Source organism: Tursiops truncatus, chromosome 8 (assembly GCF_011762595.2).
Source record: "Tursiops truncatus isolate mTurTru1 chromosome 8, mTurTru1.mat.Y, whole genome shotgun sequence".
In the NCBI taxonomy this organism is placed as follows: domain Eukaryota; kingdom Metazoa; phylum Chordata; class Mammalia; order Artiodactyla; family Delphinidae; genus Tursiops; species Tursiops truncatus.
In genome coordinates, this window is record NC_047041.1 from 58703714 (window position 1) to 58720890 (window position 17177).

The 17177-nt window shown below is 60.0% G+C and overlaps 2 protein-coding genes across 5 annotated transcripts in view; one reads left to right on the top strand and one right to left on the bottom strand.

The window, feature by feature from the left end:
- PHOX2A (paired like homeobox 2A) overlaps nt 1-1544 on the top strand; it is an 18400-nt gene extending 16856 nt beyond the window's left edge. For both annotated transcript variants that reach the window (XM_033862385.2, XM_033862386.2), the window contains one exon: nt 378-1544. In XM_033862385.2, coding sequence (XP_033718276.1) covers nt 378-830 — 453 coding nt within the window. In that variant the 3' untranslated portion in view covers nt 831-1544. The remainder of the gene's footprint in view (nt 1-377) is intronic.
- On the bottom strand, nt 1513-15852 carry INPPL1 (inositol polyphosphate phosphatase like 1). 3 transcript variants are annotated; one of them, XM_033862381.2, is made up of 28 exons: nt 15451-15744; nt 12558-12621; nt 12315-12465; nt 11964-12084; nt 11575-11715; nt 11238-11331; nt 11041-11130; nt 10762-10860; nt 10498-10648; nt 10302-10408; nt 9861-9963; nt 9581-9777; nt 9160-9277; nt 8457-8553; nt 8017-8155; nt 7801-7900; nt 7610-7698; nt 7291-7372; nt 7070-7159; nt 6400-6513; nt 6173-6261; nt 5642-5729; nt 5394-5549; nt 5070-5148; nt 4844-4984; nt 2827-3499; nt 2459-2592; nt 1513-2337 (listed from the first exon to the last, which is right to left on the bottom strand). In XM_033862381.2, the coding sequence occupies exons 1-28, from the start codon at nt 15645-15647 to the stop codon at nt 2247-2249; spliced, it is 3795 nt and encodes a 1264-aa protein (XP_033718272.1). In that variant the 5' UTR covers nt 15648-15744; the 3' UTR covers nt 1513-2246. The 3 variants fall into 3 exon arrangements, with proteins under 3 accessions (XP_033718272.1, XP_073664631.1, XP_033718273.1); XM_073808530.1 differs by lacking the exon at nt 9861-9963 and having other exon boundaries at nt 9581-9661; nt 15451-15852; XM_033862382.2 differs by lacking the exon at nt 11575-11715 and having other exon boundaries at nt 15451-15851.
- Between the last annotated feature and the right edge of the window lie 1325 nt (nt 15853-17177).

Genomic DNA, 17177 nt, shown 5'->3' on the forward strand with positions numbered 1-17177 from the left:
CTCTCCACTGCCGTGGGACGCTCCGGGGGGACTCCCGGAGCTCCTTGTAGGAAAGAACTGGGGCGAGGGCTTTGGGTGATGAGGAGAGCGAAGGCGGAGTTCCCTCCGGGAGACAGAGAACACTGGGAGGCAGTGGGATCCGCGGGTGAGCAGATCCCAAGGGGAAGAGCCTAAGGACCTGGAGGAAGGGGCTAGTGGAAGAGGGGAGGGAGGCGAGAGACAAGGAGGGGAGGGAGGCGAGAGACGAGGAGGGCAACGAGCAGAGTGGTGGAGGGGGTCAAGACTCAGAAGGCTGGTAATAATCCTGACCAGCCCCCTCCGGAAGGAGGTCTCACCGCGCCCGCCGGCCCCGGGCTGACCGGCCCCTGTGCCCGCAGGTCTGGTTCCAGAACCGCCGGGCCAAGTTCCGCAAACAGGAGCGTGCGGCCAGCGCCAAGGGTGCGGCGGGCGCGGCGGGCGCCAAAAAGGGTGAGGCGCGCTGCTCGTCTGAGGACGACGACTCCAAGGAGTCCACGTGCAGCCCCACGCCCGACAGCACCGCGTCGCTGCCGCCGCCGCCGCCTGCGCCCGGCCTGGCCAGCCCGCGCCTGAGCCCCAGCCCGCTGCCCGCCGCCCTGGGGTCCGGACCTGGAGCCGGGCCGGGGCCACAGCCGCTCAAGGGCCCGTTGTGGGCCGGCGTGGCGGGCGGTGGGGGCGGCGGACCGGGCGCGGGCGCGGCGGAGCTGCTTAAGGCTTGGCAGCCGGCAGAACCCGGGCCAGGGCCCTTCTCGGGGGTTCTGTCTTCCTTCCACCGGAAGCCCGGCCCCTCCCTGAAGACCAATCTCTTCTAGCTGCCGGCCTCTAGAGGCTCCGGGCCTGCCGCCTGAGACGTCCCTGCCCCTCCAGGATCTGACAGAGTCCCTCCTCATCCTGGCCACCTGCCTGATGTCCCCATCTGTCCCACCCCCCACCGTGTCTGACACCTATGTGTGCCCTCCCCAGCTTTGGAGACCAAGTCAGGGCCACTCTCATCCTCACCCACCCCTACTCAGTGGGGGGGGGGTACTTTTCACTGGGATGCCCTCCAGGAGAGCCCAGAACCCCTTCTAGCCTGGTTTTCTTCAGAACCGGAATCAAACAACACCTGCCCCTAACACAGTGCCCAAAGGTGACTCCTCAAACGGGGACAGCCTGGCTTCCTCCCCTGCCCCTGTAGCTGGCTGGGTCACTCAGCTTGGAGAGCAGTCTGCTGCTGCAGCCCTTGGGCCCACCCACACTGACCCCACCCGTGCAAAGGCTGGTCGTCATTGGGATAACGAGTGGCCTGAAGGGTCCCACCACCAATTTCACCCTCATGCATCCCCTCCCATCCCCAGCCAGTCTGGCACAGAGGGCAGGCCCGTTAGATGAGTGGAGGAGCTGCCAGGGCAACGGGATGGAGGGGCTTCCTCGTTCCTGTTTTTTTGTCGTTGTTGCTGTTGTTGCTCTTTTCCTTTGAAAAACCTGTAATTTATTGAGGTGAGTTTTGCTCAATCCAAATAAAACTTAATTTATTGAAGACAGCACACCGGCAACCCTTCTGAGTACCCACGATGGGGACAGGCTACCTGCAAGAGACCGGTTCCCCTTGTGACCAGCGAGGAACCCTGAGCTGCCACACAGCCCCAGGGCAGGGCGGTACAGACCAGGAGACAAATCTAAGCAAACTGGCGCTTTATGGCCAAAATTATTCCCCCCCACCTAAACCGGCCCCCATAACATTAAAGTGCCCGCCCTCCCTAAGCCCATACAGAAAAGCTTAAATAAACCCTAGCCCAGTTCTCGGGCTATTCCTTCATTTCCGGACGGACACCCCCCAGAATGGGGGTTGGGAGAGGTCCTAGCCGAGCCCCTCCACCTGTGGTTCAGGCCAGGTGGAGGGCAGCAGGAACAACGGTGAGAGTGGGGGCCCACGACGTACCCATATGGACCCCATGGCCTCCCTGGGGCTGGAGAAGGGGTCCAGAAAGGGAGGACAGCACCAGAATAACCAAGATCCTCGGTAACCACGGCAACTGACCTCCTGGGCCCTGACTCTAAAAGGTGAGGGGCAGGATGTCCTAACTAGGGCATTCCAAATGATTGGGCAGTAGGGAACGCAGATCCCCAATAAATAGGCAGAGAAGTACTGCCCCGCCCGCTCGTAACTTTTTCAACTCCGGAGCTCTGGCTGGGCCTTCAAGGGCAGGTTGAGGCGCTCAGTTCTTAGCTTCGCAGTGCCACCGCGATCACTTGCTGAGCTGCAGGGTGTCCAGAAGGAGGCGCTTGTGAGCCGGGTCCTGCACCCCAGCTTCCTCCAGATCTTCTTCGGTGATGTCGCTGTAGGGGTAAAAGACGCTGGGAGAAGGGCGAGGTGGTCCAGAGAGCCCGTAGCTCCGCCCCCGAGGCCAGCCCCACCCCCACCCCCCCCACCCCCGTCCACCTCCAGCCCCGCCCCCACCTGAGAAACTCCAGGTCGTCCCAGCCATTGTGCACCAGGCCCTCCTCATAGCGCTCCAAGCCGATGGCCCGCAGCCAGGCTCCCATGCCTGCCTCGCCCAGCCCACCAGACCGCCCGACCTGCGGGCACGGAGCCTGAGGGAATAGGGCACGTCAGAGAGAGCACTGAGGGTGCCTCACACAGCAACATTCTACCGCTTGCTCTGGGGTGGGGAGAGAGGCCAGGAGCGGGGCTGATTCATATGACCTCCGACTCCTCCCCAGTGCCCAGCTCAGGGCAGAGGCAACACCACTGAGTGCTGAATGAAGTAAAAGTATACCACGACCCATGGACAAGCACACACCGACAGCCACCCCTGGTGCACATACCTCTTCTGCCAGGTCCTCCTGAATGCTCTCTCGGATGCGAGGTGGAGGGAAGCTGAGAGGCCGGCCATAGTCCGAGGGCAGTCCCCGGGGCGGCTGCAGCTCCAGGGGTCCTGGCAGGAGCACGGAGCGGCCAGGCCCAGCAGGAGCGTAGTCCACCTCACTCAATGTCTTGGCCATCTGCAGCACTGAGCAGGAGCGGTCATCCCCACTGGCTGCCTCCCCCAGGAAAGTGCTGGTGGGTGAGGGGCCTGGGGGCAGTGGGGGTCTTGGATGGGCCTTGGGAGGTGGTGGGCCACGGGCCTCACCCGCACTGCGGCCCCGGATCACTGGCCCTGGCAAAGGATCCAGGCTGGGGGGCAGGAAGATGGCCGAATCCGGCAGAGGTGGGGGTGGAAAGTCTGGAGGGGGCAGTGTGCCCCCAGACTCTTCATCTGATGAGCTTCCCTCTCCCACACGGGGAGGCCGGTGGCGCCCAAGCTGCGGAGCAGGCACTGTGATGGCCACTTTGTTCTTGGTGGCAGGTGGGACAGGGGCCCTGGCAGGTGAGGGTGGCTCCGGGGGCAGCAGCTGGTGTGGGACCCCTTCAAGGACGTAGTAAGCAGGGTTATTGAAGCTGTTCTTAGGAGAGGGCGCCACCACCCCTTCCAGCTCTGGAGCGCCCTCTGGCTTCAACCTGGGTTTGGGAGCAGAATAACTAAATCAGGACCCAGCAACCCAAAGGGAAGGCGGTGGGTGGGTGCAGTGGAAGGAGAACTGGACTGCGAGTCAGGAGACGTAAGCCCTGGTCCTAGACTTGCACGTGACCTTGAGCACATCACTTTCCCTCTCTGTCCCTTGGGGTCCTCATCTCTAAAACTGGGGAGACAGGGGAGTTGAATGGATAACCCCTAAACTTCCTTGCCTTACTCGCTAAGATTCTGCAATCTTTTTTGATTTTGTAACGGTGAAAGCTGAGCGTAAATGGGTGAAAACAGAGGCCAGAAGGAAGGACAATAAAAGCCTTCAATGAGAATGACCAGCCAGATTCGGAAAGCCTCTGGAGGCATCTGAGGCCGATCTACTGGGGAATCTTACTCAGGGATTCAGGTTAGTTTTACTCAAGCCTAGAGATAAAACCAAGGTGACTGATAACAGCTGAAGATGACTGAAAACACACCAGCAGTTTTTATTTACATTCAAGTAACAATTGGATATAATTAAAAAGCAAGCCTCACTTTCCCAAAGTATGATCCACAGAATACTACAGTTGACCATTGAACAACACGGGCTTGAACTGCACGGGTCCACTCACACGCAGATTTTTTTCAGTATTGCAACACTACATGATCTACAAGCCACAATGGTTGAACCCGTGGATGTGGAACTGCAGATATGGAAGAACTGGGGATACAGAGGGATGACTCTAAGTTATACACCCCTAACCCCTGCCATGTTCAAGGGTCAACTGTAGTGCCCCAGGATATTAATAGTTATTGCATGGAAAAGTTTCCTGGCCCATTAAGTTTGGGAAACTATATTCAACAGAGTTGAAAAAGGATTTCCTTCCTGTCCACATGCTCAGAGCTTTTGCTGATACTATTGTGCACTGGGAATATCTAAGAAAAGAATCTAGCAACAACCATTTCCCAAACTCATTTGACAACAAACCAGTTACCAGCGGGGGCATCTTGTAGGACAGTGGTCCATAGAACACCCCTAGGGAAATCCGTGCTGAGATGAAGGCCTATCCCCAAACAGAAGGCTCAAGTTAAGTGTTTACACAGAGGGAGCTGTTGCAGAAACAATTTCTAATTCTATTTTTTAAGGCAGGATTGAGAGGAAAGGCTGACTGTGCTCCCTTTGACCAGAGAGCCACACCTTCAGGAGGCCTGGCTGGCCAGTGGCCACGAGCGTAGGGCCCTGGCACCTCCGGCCATGCGGCAGCAGAGCAGCCAAGCAGCAGGTGATCCCCAAGCTGGCCCTGAGAGCCACGCACAGCGATGGATAAAGTCAGGGGGTGACAGTTTCCTTCTCTCACCTGGGGGTCAAGGGCTCCTCCCGGGGAGCAGCTCGAGGTGGGGCTGGGGGCCTCCCAGTTGGTGGTGGTTTCTCTGGTTCTTCAAATAACTTGGAGAGTGGACAGGAGGCCTCTCCGGAGGCTGGCTTGCGGCTCCCTGACCTGCCAGGGGTGCACAGGGGAGGAGAGGTGAAGTAGGGGCTGACCGGGCACCCCTCACGTAGCACACCACACAGCCCCAGCTCACCTGGGCTCCTGGCTGCCTCGGGACACAGAGGGGGCTTTGCTCTTTGCTCCTGCCTCATCCTTATCAATGCTGATCCACTCTGGGGGAGGAAGGGAAAGGAGACTCAGAGGAGACTTGGGGTCCTGCATCCCACAGACACCCCAGTGGGCTGCTAGCCCCTTCCCAGCTACTCCTTAGGGCAGGCCCACCCCCAGACCTGGCTGCAGAACTGCCAAATGTTCCAGGGATTCCAACATGCCCTCCCTGCAGCCCTGGTCCTCCCCTCCTAGACCCGCCCACACCACCCCGTCTTATGCCCCACACCCCTCCCAATGGGGCCCCCACCATAGAGTCGCTCACGGGTGCCCAGGCGCTCTGTGGGCACCCGCACCTTCATGGAGCCACGGATGTTGCCTGTCTCTTCGCCGCGGTGGGACAGGAAGGTCAGGAACTGCTGGGCCGTGCTGCCAATCATGGACTTGAGCGCCACCACGCACTCCCCTGAAGGGCAGATGGAGCAGACCAGCAGACTGCCAAGCCTTTCTAGGGCCCTGCCCGGCTTTCTGTGCCCCTTGGCCCCCCTCGACCCTCACCATAGGATTCGTAGCCGTCCATGGACTTGACTGTGAGCAGGAGGTGCTGGTCCTGCAGGTACTCGATGTCAGCCAGAATGGGCTTGAGCTGGGGCACAGAGAGGCCCAGTGAGGAACAAAGGCCCACCCACCCCCTCCTGCCACACCGCCACTCACCCCACCCTCAAGCTCGTCCATGCTCACTCCCATCCACTCTTAGGAAAGATCCTAATCCATAAGGTAGAAGACACAATCCTGCATGGGCCTCTCAGAGCACTTAACAGCCCTGTAATTAATTAATTTTCTGCATCAGCAATGACCAACACAGGACCTGATGTTTAGCAAAGGCTCAAGAGCTATTCATTGAATGAATGAATGAACCAGCTGCAACTTGGCTCCCCCCGCTCCCCCAAACAGAGCACGTGCCCTCATCCTCACTCACGCCCACCCCACACACAAGCCTGTGCTGCCGGCTCTGCCCGCCCTCCCAGGCAGGCTCCAGGTGGCGCTCTGCTGCACCTCCCTCTCTGTGTCCTCACCCACAAGCCTCACCGTGGGCAGCTGGCGTGAGGACCACTGCACCTTGAGGAAGTTGATGTTGTCACTGCTCTGGGCATCATTTTCGAAGCTCTTCTTGTACTCTGGGTGGGGGTGGGGGACACCCAACTGAGCGCCACCTCTCAGCTTCCCTTCTCTCTAACTAGAGGGCTGACCACTCTGGGCACCTCGGGCCTCCCATACCCTGTGGCCCACACCCAGCCCTGGGCCCCGCCTCTGACCCTCCAGGCAGGTGGAGTAGAACTCAATGAAGAACTTGGTGCGGCTGGCCGTCTTCACAATGGCCTCGATGCTCTCAAACTCGATGTAGGCCTGGTCTGAAGTCTTTGAGAGCCCTGAGGGGCAAAGGGAGGAATATAGACAGGAGGGCTGAGAGGGTGGCAGAAGGAATGGGATAGAGAGACTGAGTGCTGGGACAGGGAATCAGCAGCCCTGGCAGAGCAGGAGGGAAGGCCAGGAGGGGCCTCCTCCATCCCAAGCAACCAGTAGCGAGACCCCAAAGCCCAGACCTGGGACTGGGACAAACAGACAACCCAAGATGAGAGACTGAGAGAGGACCAGGGACCAGAATGCCTGCAGGATATGCCTGCTGACAACCCACCACACCACCAGGCACACTCGGGTACTCAAGTGGCCCCAGGCAGATAGACACACGTACATGTTTACGTTCACGCTCTTGGGCATGTACCTCCTGTGATGACCCAGGCAACACAGACACCCTCACACATCACATATTCAGAAACATTCCTACATGTACATGTAAACACCCAAACACACACACACACACACACACACACATTTAGATGTATTCAAACCTATGCACATCCCCAGGCCAGCACCTGCAGCCACCCAGATGGACGCCACACCCACAAGCACATCCAGAATAGCCACCTTTCTTGGAGATGAACTGAGAGGTAACTCCAACCTCAAATGTCCCAAACACGGGGGAGTGGTCGCTGGTGACGATGTCATCTGTGCAGCCTGGGGAGGGGAGTAGGAATGAGGGCTCAGGGGAAAGCTCCTTATTCTCTGCTGGCACTTCCCAAAGCTGAGGCAGAGTTGGGTCAGTGACCACCCAGGACCACCCATCACCCTGTCTGGGAGGCTCTGACCATAGGAATTGCAGATGATGTGGGTCTCGGGATAGGACTTCCAGAGAATCCGGTCACACCATGAAGGCACGTTGGTCCGGACCTGGGGCAGGGGATGGCAGCATGGTCAGAGGTCAGCTGGGGCCCCACCACAGTGGCCCCAGCGCCCACCTCCTTCCTTGGATCCTCACAACATGCAGGAGCACCCCAGAGGCCCCAAAAGGGGCCACGGAAGCTGGAGCGGTAAGTGCAGAGGCCTGGACCCTTGACCCCACACACACTCTTGATTCACTGCAGCCCTGGGGGGTCTCCCCAGGCCCAGCTCCTTCTCTTCACTCACCCCAGTTGGCTTCTGCTTGTGCCAGGCGTATGTGTCCCGGGAACCCCGCTCATAGCGGTAGGTGGGTGGGAAGGAGATCTCCTCCTCACCTAGGGAAGGCAGGGGGGGGATGGAGGAGTCAGGGCCCAGAAGACCCAGGGATACCACAAGGATCCTGGCCCTCAGGGACCCCCTGCCGGGCCCACACTCACTGAATCGAAGGAAAACCTTGTGCTTTTCCCGCTCCAGGTTGAGCTGGTCCACCCTGAGCAGGGGCTCAAACTCCTTCCTGCTGATGTAGTTCAGGATCTCCTGGGGTGGGGACACAAAGGCTGGAGACTTTCCCCCTCGAGCCAAAGCCAGAGGTGAGAGCCCACCTGGCCCCAGCCCAGCCTCCCTACCAGCCACCTGCCGGGCCCTGCTCACACCTGTATATCCATGTCAAGGCGGTAGTTGAGGTCCCCGAACCAGAAGAGGTGAGTGAAACGCAGAGAGATGTCAAAGGCACTGAGCTGCCGGTCACCCAGCGAGAGCAGCCGCAGGATGTCCAGGTAGTTCTGGTTCCGTCTACAGTGGGGGGTGGGGGGAGGCCTCCAGGGTCAGGTGTCAGGGACAGGCATGAAGGTAAGACATCTCTGGCTGGGGTCAGGGATGGGCCAGGGATCAGGGTCCCTGGGGACAGAGGAAGGAACTGGGGACAAGGTCAAAGTCAGGGAGAGACAGAGGGGTCCTGAGTTGAGGTAAGGAAGAAGGGGGCCTTGGGGACAGGGATGTAGGATGTACTGTAGACTAGGATATGGGAGAGGGAATAGGTCTTTGGCAAAGAGAGGATGAGGCTAAAGAGACAGTTGAGAAGGTGCCCCCTCACCGGGCAGTCTTCTCATTTCCCGAGGTGAGGTGGCAATTCACAAAGCCAAACGAGGTGCCATTGAACATGAAGGAGACACCCACGGCCCCCTTGTTTCCTGTCAGGGCAACAGAAGAAGGCCTGAGTCACCCCCGGTGGGCTCCCGACTCCCCTCTGCCTGTCTAAGCAGCAGTGGGAAGATCCTCCCGACTTCCCCACATACCATGAGGCAGGCAGGCCCCTGCACACACACCCACGCCTTCCTGGGGGTCCACACGGGGCACATGCAGCCCCATCTGGATGGCCTGGGTCTGTCGGCATGTGTGAACAGAGAGCCCCTGGAGGTCACAGGGGACCCCAATGGTGAAGCTGCAAGAACCTGCAGATTCTGAGCAGAATATCCTGAGGGACCACTGGACGGCAAACAGGGAGACCTGGGCACTATGCCAGGTGCCGGGCTCTACCACGTACTAGCTGTGTGACCTTGGACAGCTCACTTGACCACTCTGGGCCTGAGTTTTATCATCTAAGAAATGGAGGTAATTATCCTGGCCCTGCCTTCCTGGTGGGGCTGGAAGAGATTTAGAATACGAACATGCTTTGCAAAGTTCAAAGCGTTCTATAGATGGGAAAGCTGAGACTACCCAAAAGGGGGAGACCCTGGACCCTGGGCTGGAGAGGAAGCAAGAAGCGTGGACAGAGGGACCCCACCCTCCCTACTCACCCAGGGTATTGGCGATGCCAGTCTTCACGCTGGATGTACTGACATGGCTGATGCGGTTCTCATGCTCTGGCTTGACCAGCACAGCCACCTTGATGTTCCACAGTGACTGCATGGCAATCTGGGGAAGGGGTGCGGGGTCACCCCTGCCCTGAGCTGGGCCACTGTCCACATCTCCCCCACCCCGCCCAGCCCATACTACAGACTGTTCTGGAAGTCACAAAATAGGAAGGGCTGCCACCCCTTTTTCCTGAGGGACCAGAGAGAAAGAGCCCTTCCCATAGCATAAAGGACTCCAGTTAAACTTCCTAAAGGATATGCCCAGGGACCAGAGGGAGCGCTCTCCAGGGTTGTGCATGAGGTCAAGCAGGATAGTTGGGGGCAGTGTGTGAGGAGGCGGGCTGGACAAGAGGATGACCCTCACCGGGCGGTAATCCAGATCTGTGAGCTCCTTGAGGCTCCCGCGGAGCAGGTCCAGCCACTCGCGGTCGCCCACCGAGTTCTCCTGGGTCCCAAAAACATAGATGTCATGGGGTATGGTCACCGTGACCTCATCCAGGGTCTTCCCCAGACCCTTCGATGTGAACCAAGATGTCACATTTTTTGGAGGCGGCACACTTCCTGGAGGGGGAGTGGATGCAGGTGGTCAGGCCCCTGCATGGGGCCCTTCCTCTCTCCCACCCCAGCCCCTGCACGGGCCTGACCCATGTTCCAGGTGCCTATGAAGACGGAGATCATGTCGGGCTCGTCCTGCTTGGAGTGCTTATTCTTCATGAGCTGCAGCAGCTGGCAGAAGGCCTCCCGCTTCTGGGGGGACAGCAGCCAGTCAGGGGCAGGTGGGTGGCCAGGAAACCCCCTTCCACGGGGACACCCTGCTAGGTGGCAGGTCCAGGAGGAGACGGACATACTTCTCTGGCTCACCACCATACACCCACTCCTCAAGCATACAACAGGTGCTCAGTAAACGTTCACTGAATGAATATTTGAATCCACCCTCAGGCTGCCCACTCTCAGTATACACACTCTCTGCTCCGTCAGAACTGCCCCCACCACGAGGGATGGCATGCCTACATCACGTGTTCCCTCTCTTCCCATCCAGCAGGGACTCCTGCAGCCCCCAGTGGCCTGGCCCACCCGCTGCTCACCCGGGCGCTGACAAAGATGAAGTCCTTGCGCTGTGTCCGGTCCTTCTCTTTCTCAAACACGACGCCCAACTTGTTCTGGACCCGCTGGGACTTAATGAGCTGGCGGACTAGGGGATGGAGGATGGGTCACACCAGCCTGTGCCCTGAGGCCCAGGGGCCCACCCCACCCCCCATCCCAGGGTGGGCCCTGGCTCACTGCGGTCATGCGTGAAGGTCGTCCAGTCCTCCTGTGAGTCCCGCTGTCTCCGCAGTAGCACCAGCCGCCCACCCTCCACGTCCACACTCAGCGTGAACTTCTGTGACTTCCCAATCTTGGTCAGGTCACCCAGGGTCACATCCAGCTTCACCTACAGGCCAGGAGGTGGAGGGGCTGCTGAAAAGACCTGGGGGCAGGCAGCACCCCCTTCACCTCCACCCACTCTTTGCCCTGTGAGGTTCCCCCCCGCCCCCCACCATGTACCTCAAAGGCCTGCACGGGGATGGTCTTGGCCTTACGTGTGGATGGCTGCAGCGGGGTCGGGGGTGCTGTGGAACTCATGTCCTGTAGGGCCTTCAGGGCCTGGAGGGGGCAAGGACAGGGCAAGGTTAGGAGCCTTGCTGAGGGCTGGGGCGGGGAGGGACACAGCTGATGTGGGGCTCAGTGCTAAACTACAGATTCAGGGTTCAGATCAGTTAGAGCAACGCAAGTGGCCAGGGACTGGTGAGTGGGTCAGGGATCAGAGGTCAGGGGTCGGGGCACCTTCTTCTGGATGCCTGACAGGAAGTCCTTTAGCACTGACAGCTTTAGCACCAGGCTCTCTAGCTCCTGCTCCCCAGTCTGTGGTGGGTTCTGCGGGGAGAAAGAATGAGGCTCGTCCGTGAGGCCACCAAGCAGGAGGCACCCCACTCAGCGCCAGAACATGAACCCACTCCCCAGAGGTCTCTCCACAATCCCACCTGCTGCTGCAAAAGGCGGGTCACCATGGGCGAGCTCTGCTGGTCAAACACCTTGGACAGGATCTCCAGGCCCGACAGGACCTTGTCCACCTCACTATGGGAAACATCAGGTCAGAACTCCCCACCCCGACCCAAGTATAGGGAAGAGGGGCTGAGTGTGTAGCTTCAGCTGCCACCGAGAGGATACAAGGGTTCAGGCGAGGAAAAGTCAGGAGGCAATAGCTGGTTCGTGGTTCAGGGCCAGAGGTCAAAGGTCAGGGCATTTGTGTAGCAAGGCAGCAGGAGAGGACAGGTGAGAGGTAAGGGTGCAGCGCGTGGAGCTGGATGTCCCAGGTACCTGTGCAGCCTCCGGCATGAGGTGGCAAGGGTGCGGGTGAGGTGCGGCAGGTTGCTGGCTCCACCCCGCACAGCCTCCAGATCCAGCCCGTAGCTACCCTTCAGGTACTCGTGCGAGACAGTGCTCAGCCCATTGGGAGCACTTCAGGAGGGGTTAAGAAGTCAGTGGAGGCCCCGCTGACCCTGTCCCAGCAACCCCACCCCATTCCTAGAGGAGATGGTACAGGTGGCAGTCAGAGTACAACAGGCCAGGGTGTCTGCCTCTGGGGCTGAGACAGGGCGGGGGTCCCTGGGGAGGGCTGGGGGCTTAAAGGTCTTCCCACCTTCGGTGAGGACACAGTTCTCAGAGAAGAAAGGGACTTCCTGCTCAGGAGGGGGTTGGCGTCTCACCTCTCAGCAGCCGGAGTCGTGGGGGTCTCAGGGGCTGGCAGGGGGCTGCTGGGCCCGAGGGGGGCAGAAATGCTGGTAGAGCCAGAGCGCGGGGGCAGTGGGGGCTTCTCATCCTCCCCATCTGTGGACAGGGGCCAGTGGGCAGCGGTGTGAGCCCCCTGCCCTCATTGAAGTACGGGGGACACGATGGCTGTCAGAGACTTGCGTGGAAAGGGGTAAAGGGCCCAGGCACCACGGAGAGTGGCAGCGGGCTTCAGGGGAGTCAGGCTGAGAAGATGGGTTGGGAAGTCGCAGGTAATGGCCGGGGATGGGCGCAGGGAAGGCATTCGTACATCGCACCCCGGGCAGCACCTGAGGCATCGCGGTCATCCGGCAGGTCTGGCTCTCGCTCCCGCTCCACAGGCAGAAGCAGGGCACACACCAGGCCCTGGTTGGGCTGGGCGTACAGGCCGATGAGCTCCCCCAGGGTCTGGAAGCGGCGCACAGGCACACCCTGCGAGGTCTGCAGGCCAGCAAGAGTGGGAGAAGCGTCAATCAGCTGGTCCCAAACCTTAGGCTGGAATCAAGGTCAGGGGTCAGGGTCTAAGCTCCTACCTGTACGGCCAGGAAATCTTCTCCATCAGGGAGAATTCGATATGTGTGCACATGCTTCTGATACCTGACAGCAGAGCAGGGGATCAGAATCTGTCACCCCCAGGCTGGGGTCTAAGTCCCAAGACCCCGTTTCCTCCTACCAGCGGGCTCAGCCCCCAGGCCCCTCGTCTAGGTTTCCTTAAAGCTGTTTGCCCAGGCTGCACAGGGTTAATGATGGGGCCAGTCCCCTCTATCCTGCTAGTGCCAAGCAGAACAGGAATGCCCAGACCCACCCACCCCCACCCCAGGCCTACATACACTCCACACCCACTGTAGGGCCCCGGAAGCATCAGGCAGCTCTTTTGTGGCCTCCACAGCTGTCTAAACAGACCCTCTGGGCTTTGGTACCAGTCTGGGCCCCCCGCCAGAGTAAGAGTCCTCAGAGGCCTGGGTAACCCGTCTGCGCGCATGGGTGACGTGCTATCACACGTGTGCCTGCTGCCTGTGTTTACACTGGTGTCTGGCTCTGCTGGAGTCAGGTGTGTCTGGAGTAGTTTTGCTGGGGGGGTGTGAGGATATCATTCTAGGGCTTTCTCCCCCCTTCCCCAGACACCAGGAAATTGGGATGACCCATGGGGGCCCTCTATGGGAGAGGTGGGCCTCTAGGAGCCCCAAGCTAAGGAGGGGCAAGAGGGGTGCTGACAGATGGTAGCAACAGCTGAGCAGGTGACAGCTGAGCCTGGCCTGGATGGTACAGGCTGCACTCAGTGGGGGTGGAGGATCCCTCTGCAGCCGCACCTCAGGGCAGGCTTGCAAAGGGGGTCACCTAGGCCGTGTGTGTTGGAGGTGGGTATTACTAGAGAGGACCAAATGCCTATTTGAGGAGACTCTACACCCTAGCCACAGGGCCATCCTCTCCCCTCAGGTAAGCCCCGTCCAGGGGCTCTCCTGACCACTGGGCACAAACTGTGTGGCTATCTGTGTGTGACTGGGTGTGTTGGTTTTTGGACTGTGGGTCTGTGTTTGTAAGAGTAATAGCATCCCATTAACTGAGTCCTGTCTCTGTGACAAGTCAGGTACTCAACGTCCTACAGACGTGATCTCATTTAATCCTCACGTTTTAAGGCAGATATTATTATTATCCCTCTTCTCCAGAAGAGGAAACAGGCGCAAGGAAGAAAAGTGATTTGCCTAAGGTCACAGAGCAAGTAAAAGGTAAGTAAAAGGCAGAGCTGGCATTTAAAGTCAGGACGGAGGCCAGGACCTGTATCCGGGCCTGCTGGTTGGATTGACTGCGCCTGCTGGGGCAGGGCTGTGTCCTGAATGTTTCCCCTGTATGCGTGGGTGGCATATACAGGTAAGCAAGTATGTTTCTGATCACCCACTCCCAGGTTCCTGAGATGCAGGGAGTAACCAGAGTCAGCCGGTAAAGCTGAAGTCCTCACACACAGACAGCCCCTCACCCCACCCGTCCCCTCCCTGGCAATGGAGCCAGGACTTTTCCCTCCTGGGACAATAATGTTCCCATCCAGACACAGGCCCAGCTGTCCCCCTCCCACTCAACAGCTGATCTAGCACCTGCCTCCCTCCCCTCCCTAATTAGGGGGTACGCCTCAGAGAGGGTTGGCATGCAGGACTCTAGGTTATTCATCTGCCTAGGCTGTCCCTCTTCAGTCCCCTATTGGGCCTCAGATATGGGACATAAGCTGAAACTTGAGGGACCCCTTCCTCTTCAGGTCCACTGCCTAGGCCAGGGTTGTTCAACCCTCAGCACCACTGACATTTTGGACTACATAATTCTTTGTGGTGAGGGACAGTACTGTGCATTGTCGGATGTTTAGCAGCAACCCTGGCTTCTACCCACTAGGAGCCAGTAGTACGATCCCAGTTGTGACAACCAAAAATGTCTCCAGACATTGCCAAACGTCCCCTGAGGGGTAAAATCAACCCCAATTGAGAACCACTGGCCTAGGCCAGTGTACACCTAAAGATGTGAGGAGAACAGAAGGGAAAGAGACACAGGGATAGGGACTTGGGAGGGCTCACGGGCCTGAGGAGGAACATAACTAGGTCCAAACAAAGCAGCTCCACCACTTCCCACTCACCACCTCCACTCCAGAGGCCTACAGGAGCCCACCCAATGTCAGATTCTGGGGCTCAGGGGGGCAGCTCAGGAAGAAGACTCCAAAACTGAGAGTGCAAACTCACCCAACACCACTGCCATGCACGGCAGATGAGTACAAGCACAAAACCAGGCCCACTCAGAGAGCTGCCAAGCCTAGCCCCACGCTCAGCACCCACAGCTCAGGGCTAGGGCAGCAGGATCCCAGAGCCAGGGCACACACACTCACTCACTGATTCATGAAATAATGACAGGGAGCCATACTGCCTCACTCCCCTTCTCAACACCACCCTGTCCCCAGCCGCAGTCATACATACCCAGGCAGGCCCCAGCCTCAGTCCCGGGAAACAGAAAGCCCCCTAAGGAAGCTGCTGGGCATCTTCCTTAGTTCCTCTGGCCCCAACTCCCACTCAGACATTAGTTCCTCTGGCCCCAACTCCCACTCAGACACCCAATCCCTACATAAACAGAAGTGCACACAACCGTGGGATGCACATCCTCACCCCTGCCTGGAGGATGCCTGAGGGGGTCTGCCAGAGACTCCCTACACTTTCCCCAATTACAGCGACCCTGGGCCGCAGGACCCCGCATACTCTGCCCTCAGTGCCGCAGCAAGTGCCCCCAGACACACAGCAGGAAGGAAGTGCTCCCGGCATCCTTCCTCAGGCCCAGCAGAGAGCCAAGGCCCCCACTGTGGCGGGCGCAGGCGTCCCACTGTCCCGGGCCCTCCCCACAGCACTCAACGAAGCCCGGGCCGTGCCCCCGCCCGCCGGGAGCCTCAGCCCCACTCACAGGACGCAGAGCGCGAAGGCTCCCGCCACGCTCTCGCTGTCTCGGACCAGGAAGCTGCCATCGCGGCCTGCCCGGGCCAGCAGCTCCTCGGCGGCGGCGCGGCTCAGGTCGCGGTGGTACCAGGCGGGGGCCGGGCTGCCCAGAGCGGCCCCAGGCCCGGCGCCCCCTGGGCCCGGCGCCCCGCACGCCGAGGCCATGGCCAGGGCAGGGTTCAGCGCCGCCCGCGCCCACCGCCCCGCGCCATCCGCCCTGGGACGCTCGGCGCTGACGCTGGGACCGGGACCGGGCCCGGGTACCGGGGCTGGGGACCGAGCCTGATGATCCGCTGGCGGGACCGAGCCGGGGATCGGGGTTCCGTGCTCCGCCGCGCTTGCCGCCCGGTTTGCCGCGCAGCCGCCGCCGCCAGCAGCGCCGGCCTCAACTTGAAGAGAAAGAAAAGTTTGTTCAGAGGCGGCGGGGGAGGGGCAGGAGCGGAGCGCAGTGCCGGGCGGCCGGCCCCCACCCCCACCGCTCGGCCCAAGGCCCGTCCCGCCCCTGCCCTCACCCTCTTCCCCGCGGGGAAGCTGCCCTCTGCATTCCCGCAGGAGCCGGGACCCACCAAACCCCAGGGGACGCCGGCCTCCCAAACCCCACAATGATCCTGCCCAGCCATCACCACCTGGAGAAGATCCAGCTCCTAACGCCCGCCTCCAAGCCCAAGTCAACCCATCCTGCGCCCCGACACTTTGGGATTCCCGATCCCCTCCCCCTCCTTTCAATACTCACAATTATATGACCCCCAACTCCCATAAACGTCTGATTCCACCCCCAAATCCTTTCCATTCGGCCCCCCTACGGACTCGTAGGATCGAGTTACCAAAATCCCCGAAGGATCCCATGATGAACCAACCTCCTGCCGTCTCTCTCCCCATCACCCCCAACTCCCGTGAAATCCAGCCCCTACTTAGACCTGAACCCCCAAACTCCACTGGGTCCCAGTCCCGCGTGGGGGATCCCCCACAAACCCCCAGAGGAGGTCCAGTGTCCTCGAATCCCCATGCACCGTCCCTGGCAGCCCCTCTCAGCCCAGGCAGAGCCCTTCCCCCCTCTCGGCCAAGTTCCCTGGCACCATCCCCCATACCCGCAGGCCCCGGCCTTGAGGGGTTCAGCAGCCCGAGATCAGGCCTTTCCTTGCCCATCTAGAAGAAAGTTCCCTCAAACCCCCGGGCTCCCGACCTCTCCCCAGAGCCCCGGCCGCCGTACTCAGACCCCCACCTCCTGGGCTGCTCCGATGCCCCCTTCCCCGGGGAAGCAGCCCTGGACTCCCAGCGGCCACTTAAGATGGCCATCCTCTGCCGCCGCACCCCCCCACCTCGCCTTCCGCCCCGCCCGCCGCCCCGCCCCCGCGGCTCTCCGCCGAGCCGGGGGTAGAACCCGCGCCCCGCCTCGCCCGGCCCAGTGCCTTGATTCCGGAGCCGCTAACCAGCCGATTGACCTCGGGCGAGTCACGGCGCCTCTCAGAGCCTCGCCTTCCGGCTCTGTAAAATGGGGATAACTTTATGAGGGCAGACTCAATAGGACCGTTCTTGTAAAGCTCTCCGCACGGGGCCTGGCATTCAGTGGGCGCTCCCGAACAGCGGCTATTCTTATTATTAATTAAGGAGTAACGAAGGTGACAGCTGTGTAAACTGTAAAGCGAGGCAATGGAACGAACGAGTATTATTAGCACCCGCCCCCATCCCAGCTAC

Coding starts and splice junctions, on each gene's coding strand:
- INPPL1 (XM_033862381.2), bottom strand. CDS start 15,647: ATGGCCTCGGCGTGCGGGGCGCCGGGCCCAGGGGGCGCCGGGCCTGGG. Junction 12,622..15,450: donor GCCTTCGCGCTCTGCGTCCT/GTGAGTGGGGCT, acceptor CTCTGCTGTCAG/GTATCAGAAGCATGTGCACA. Junction 12,466..12,557: donor AAGATTTCCTGGCCGTACAG/GTAGGAGCTTAG, acceptor GCTGGCCTGCAG/ACCTCGCAGGGTGTGCCTGT.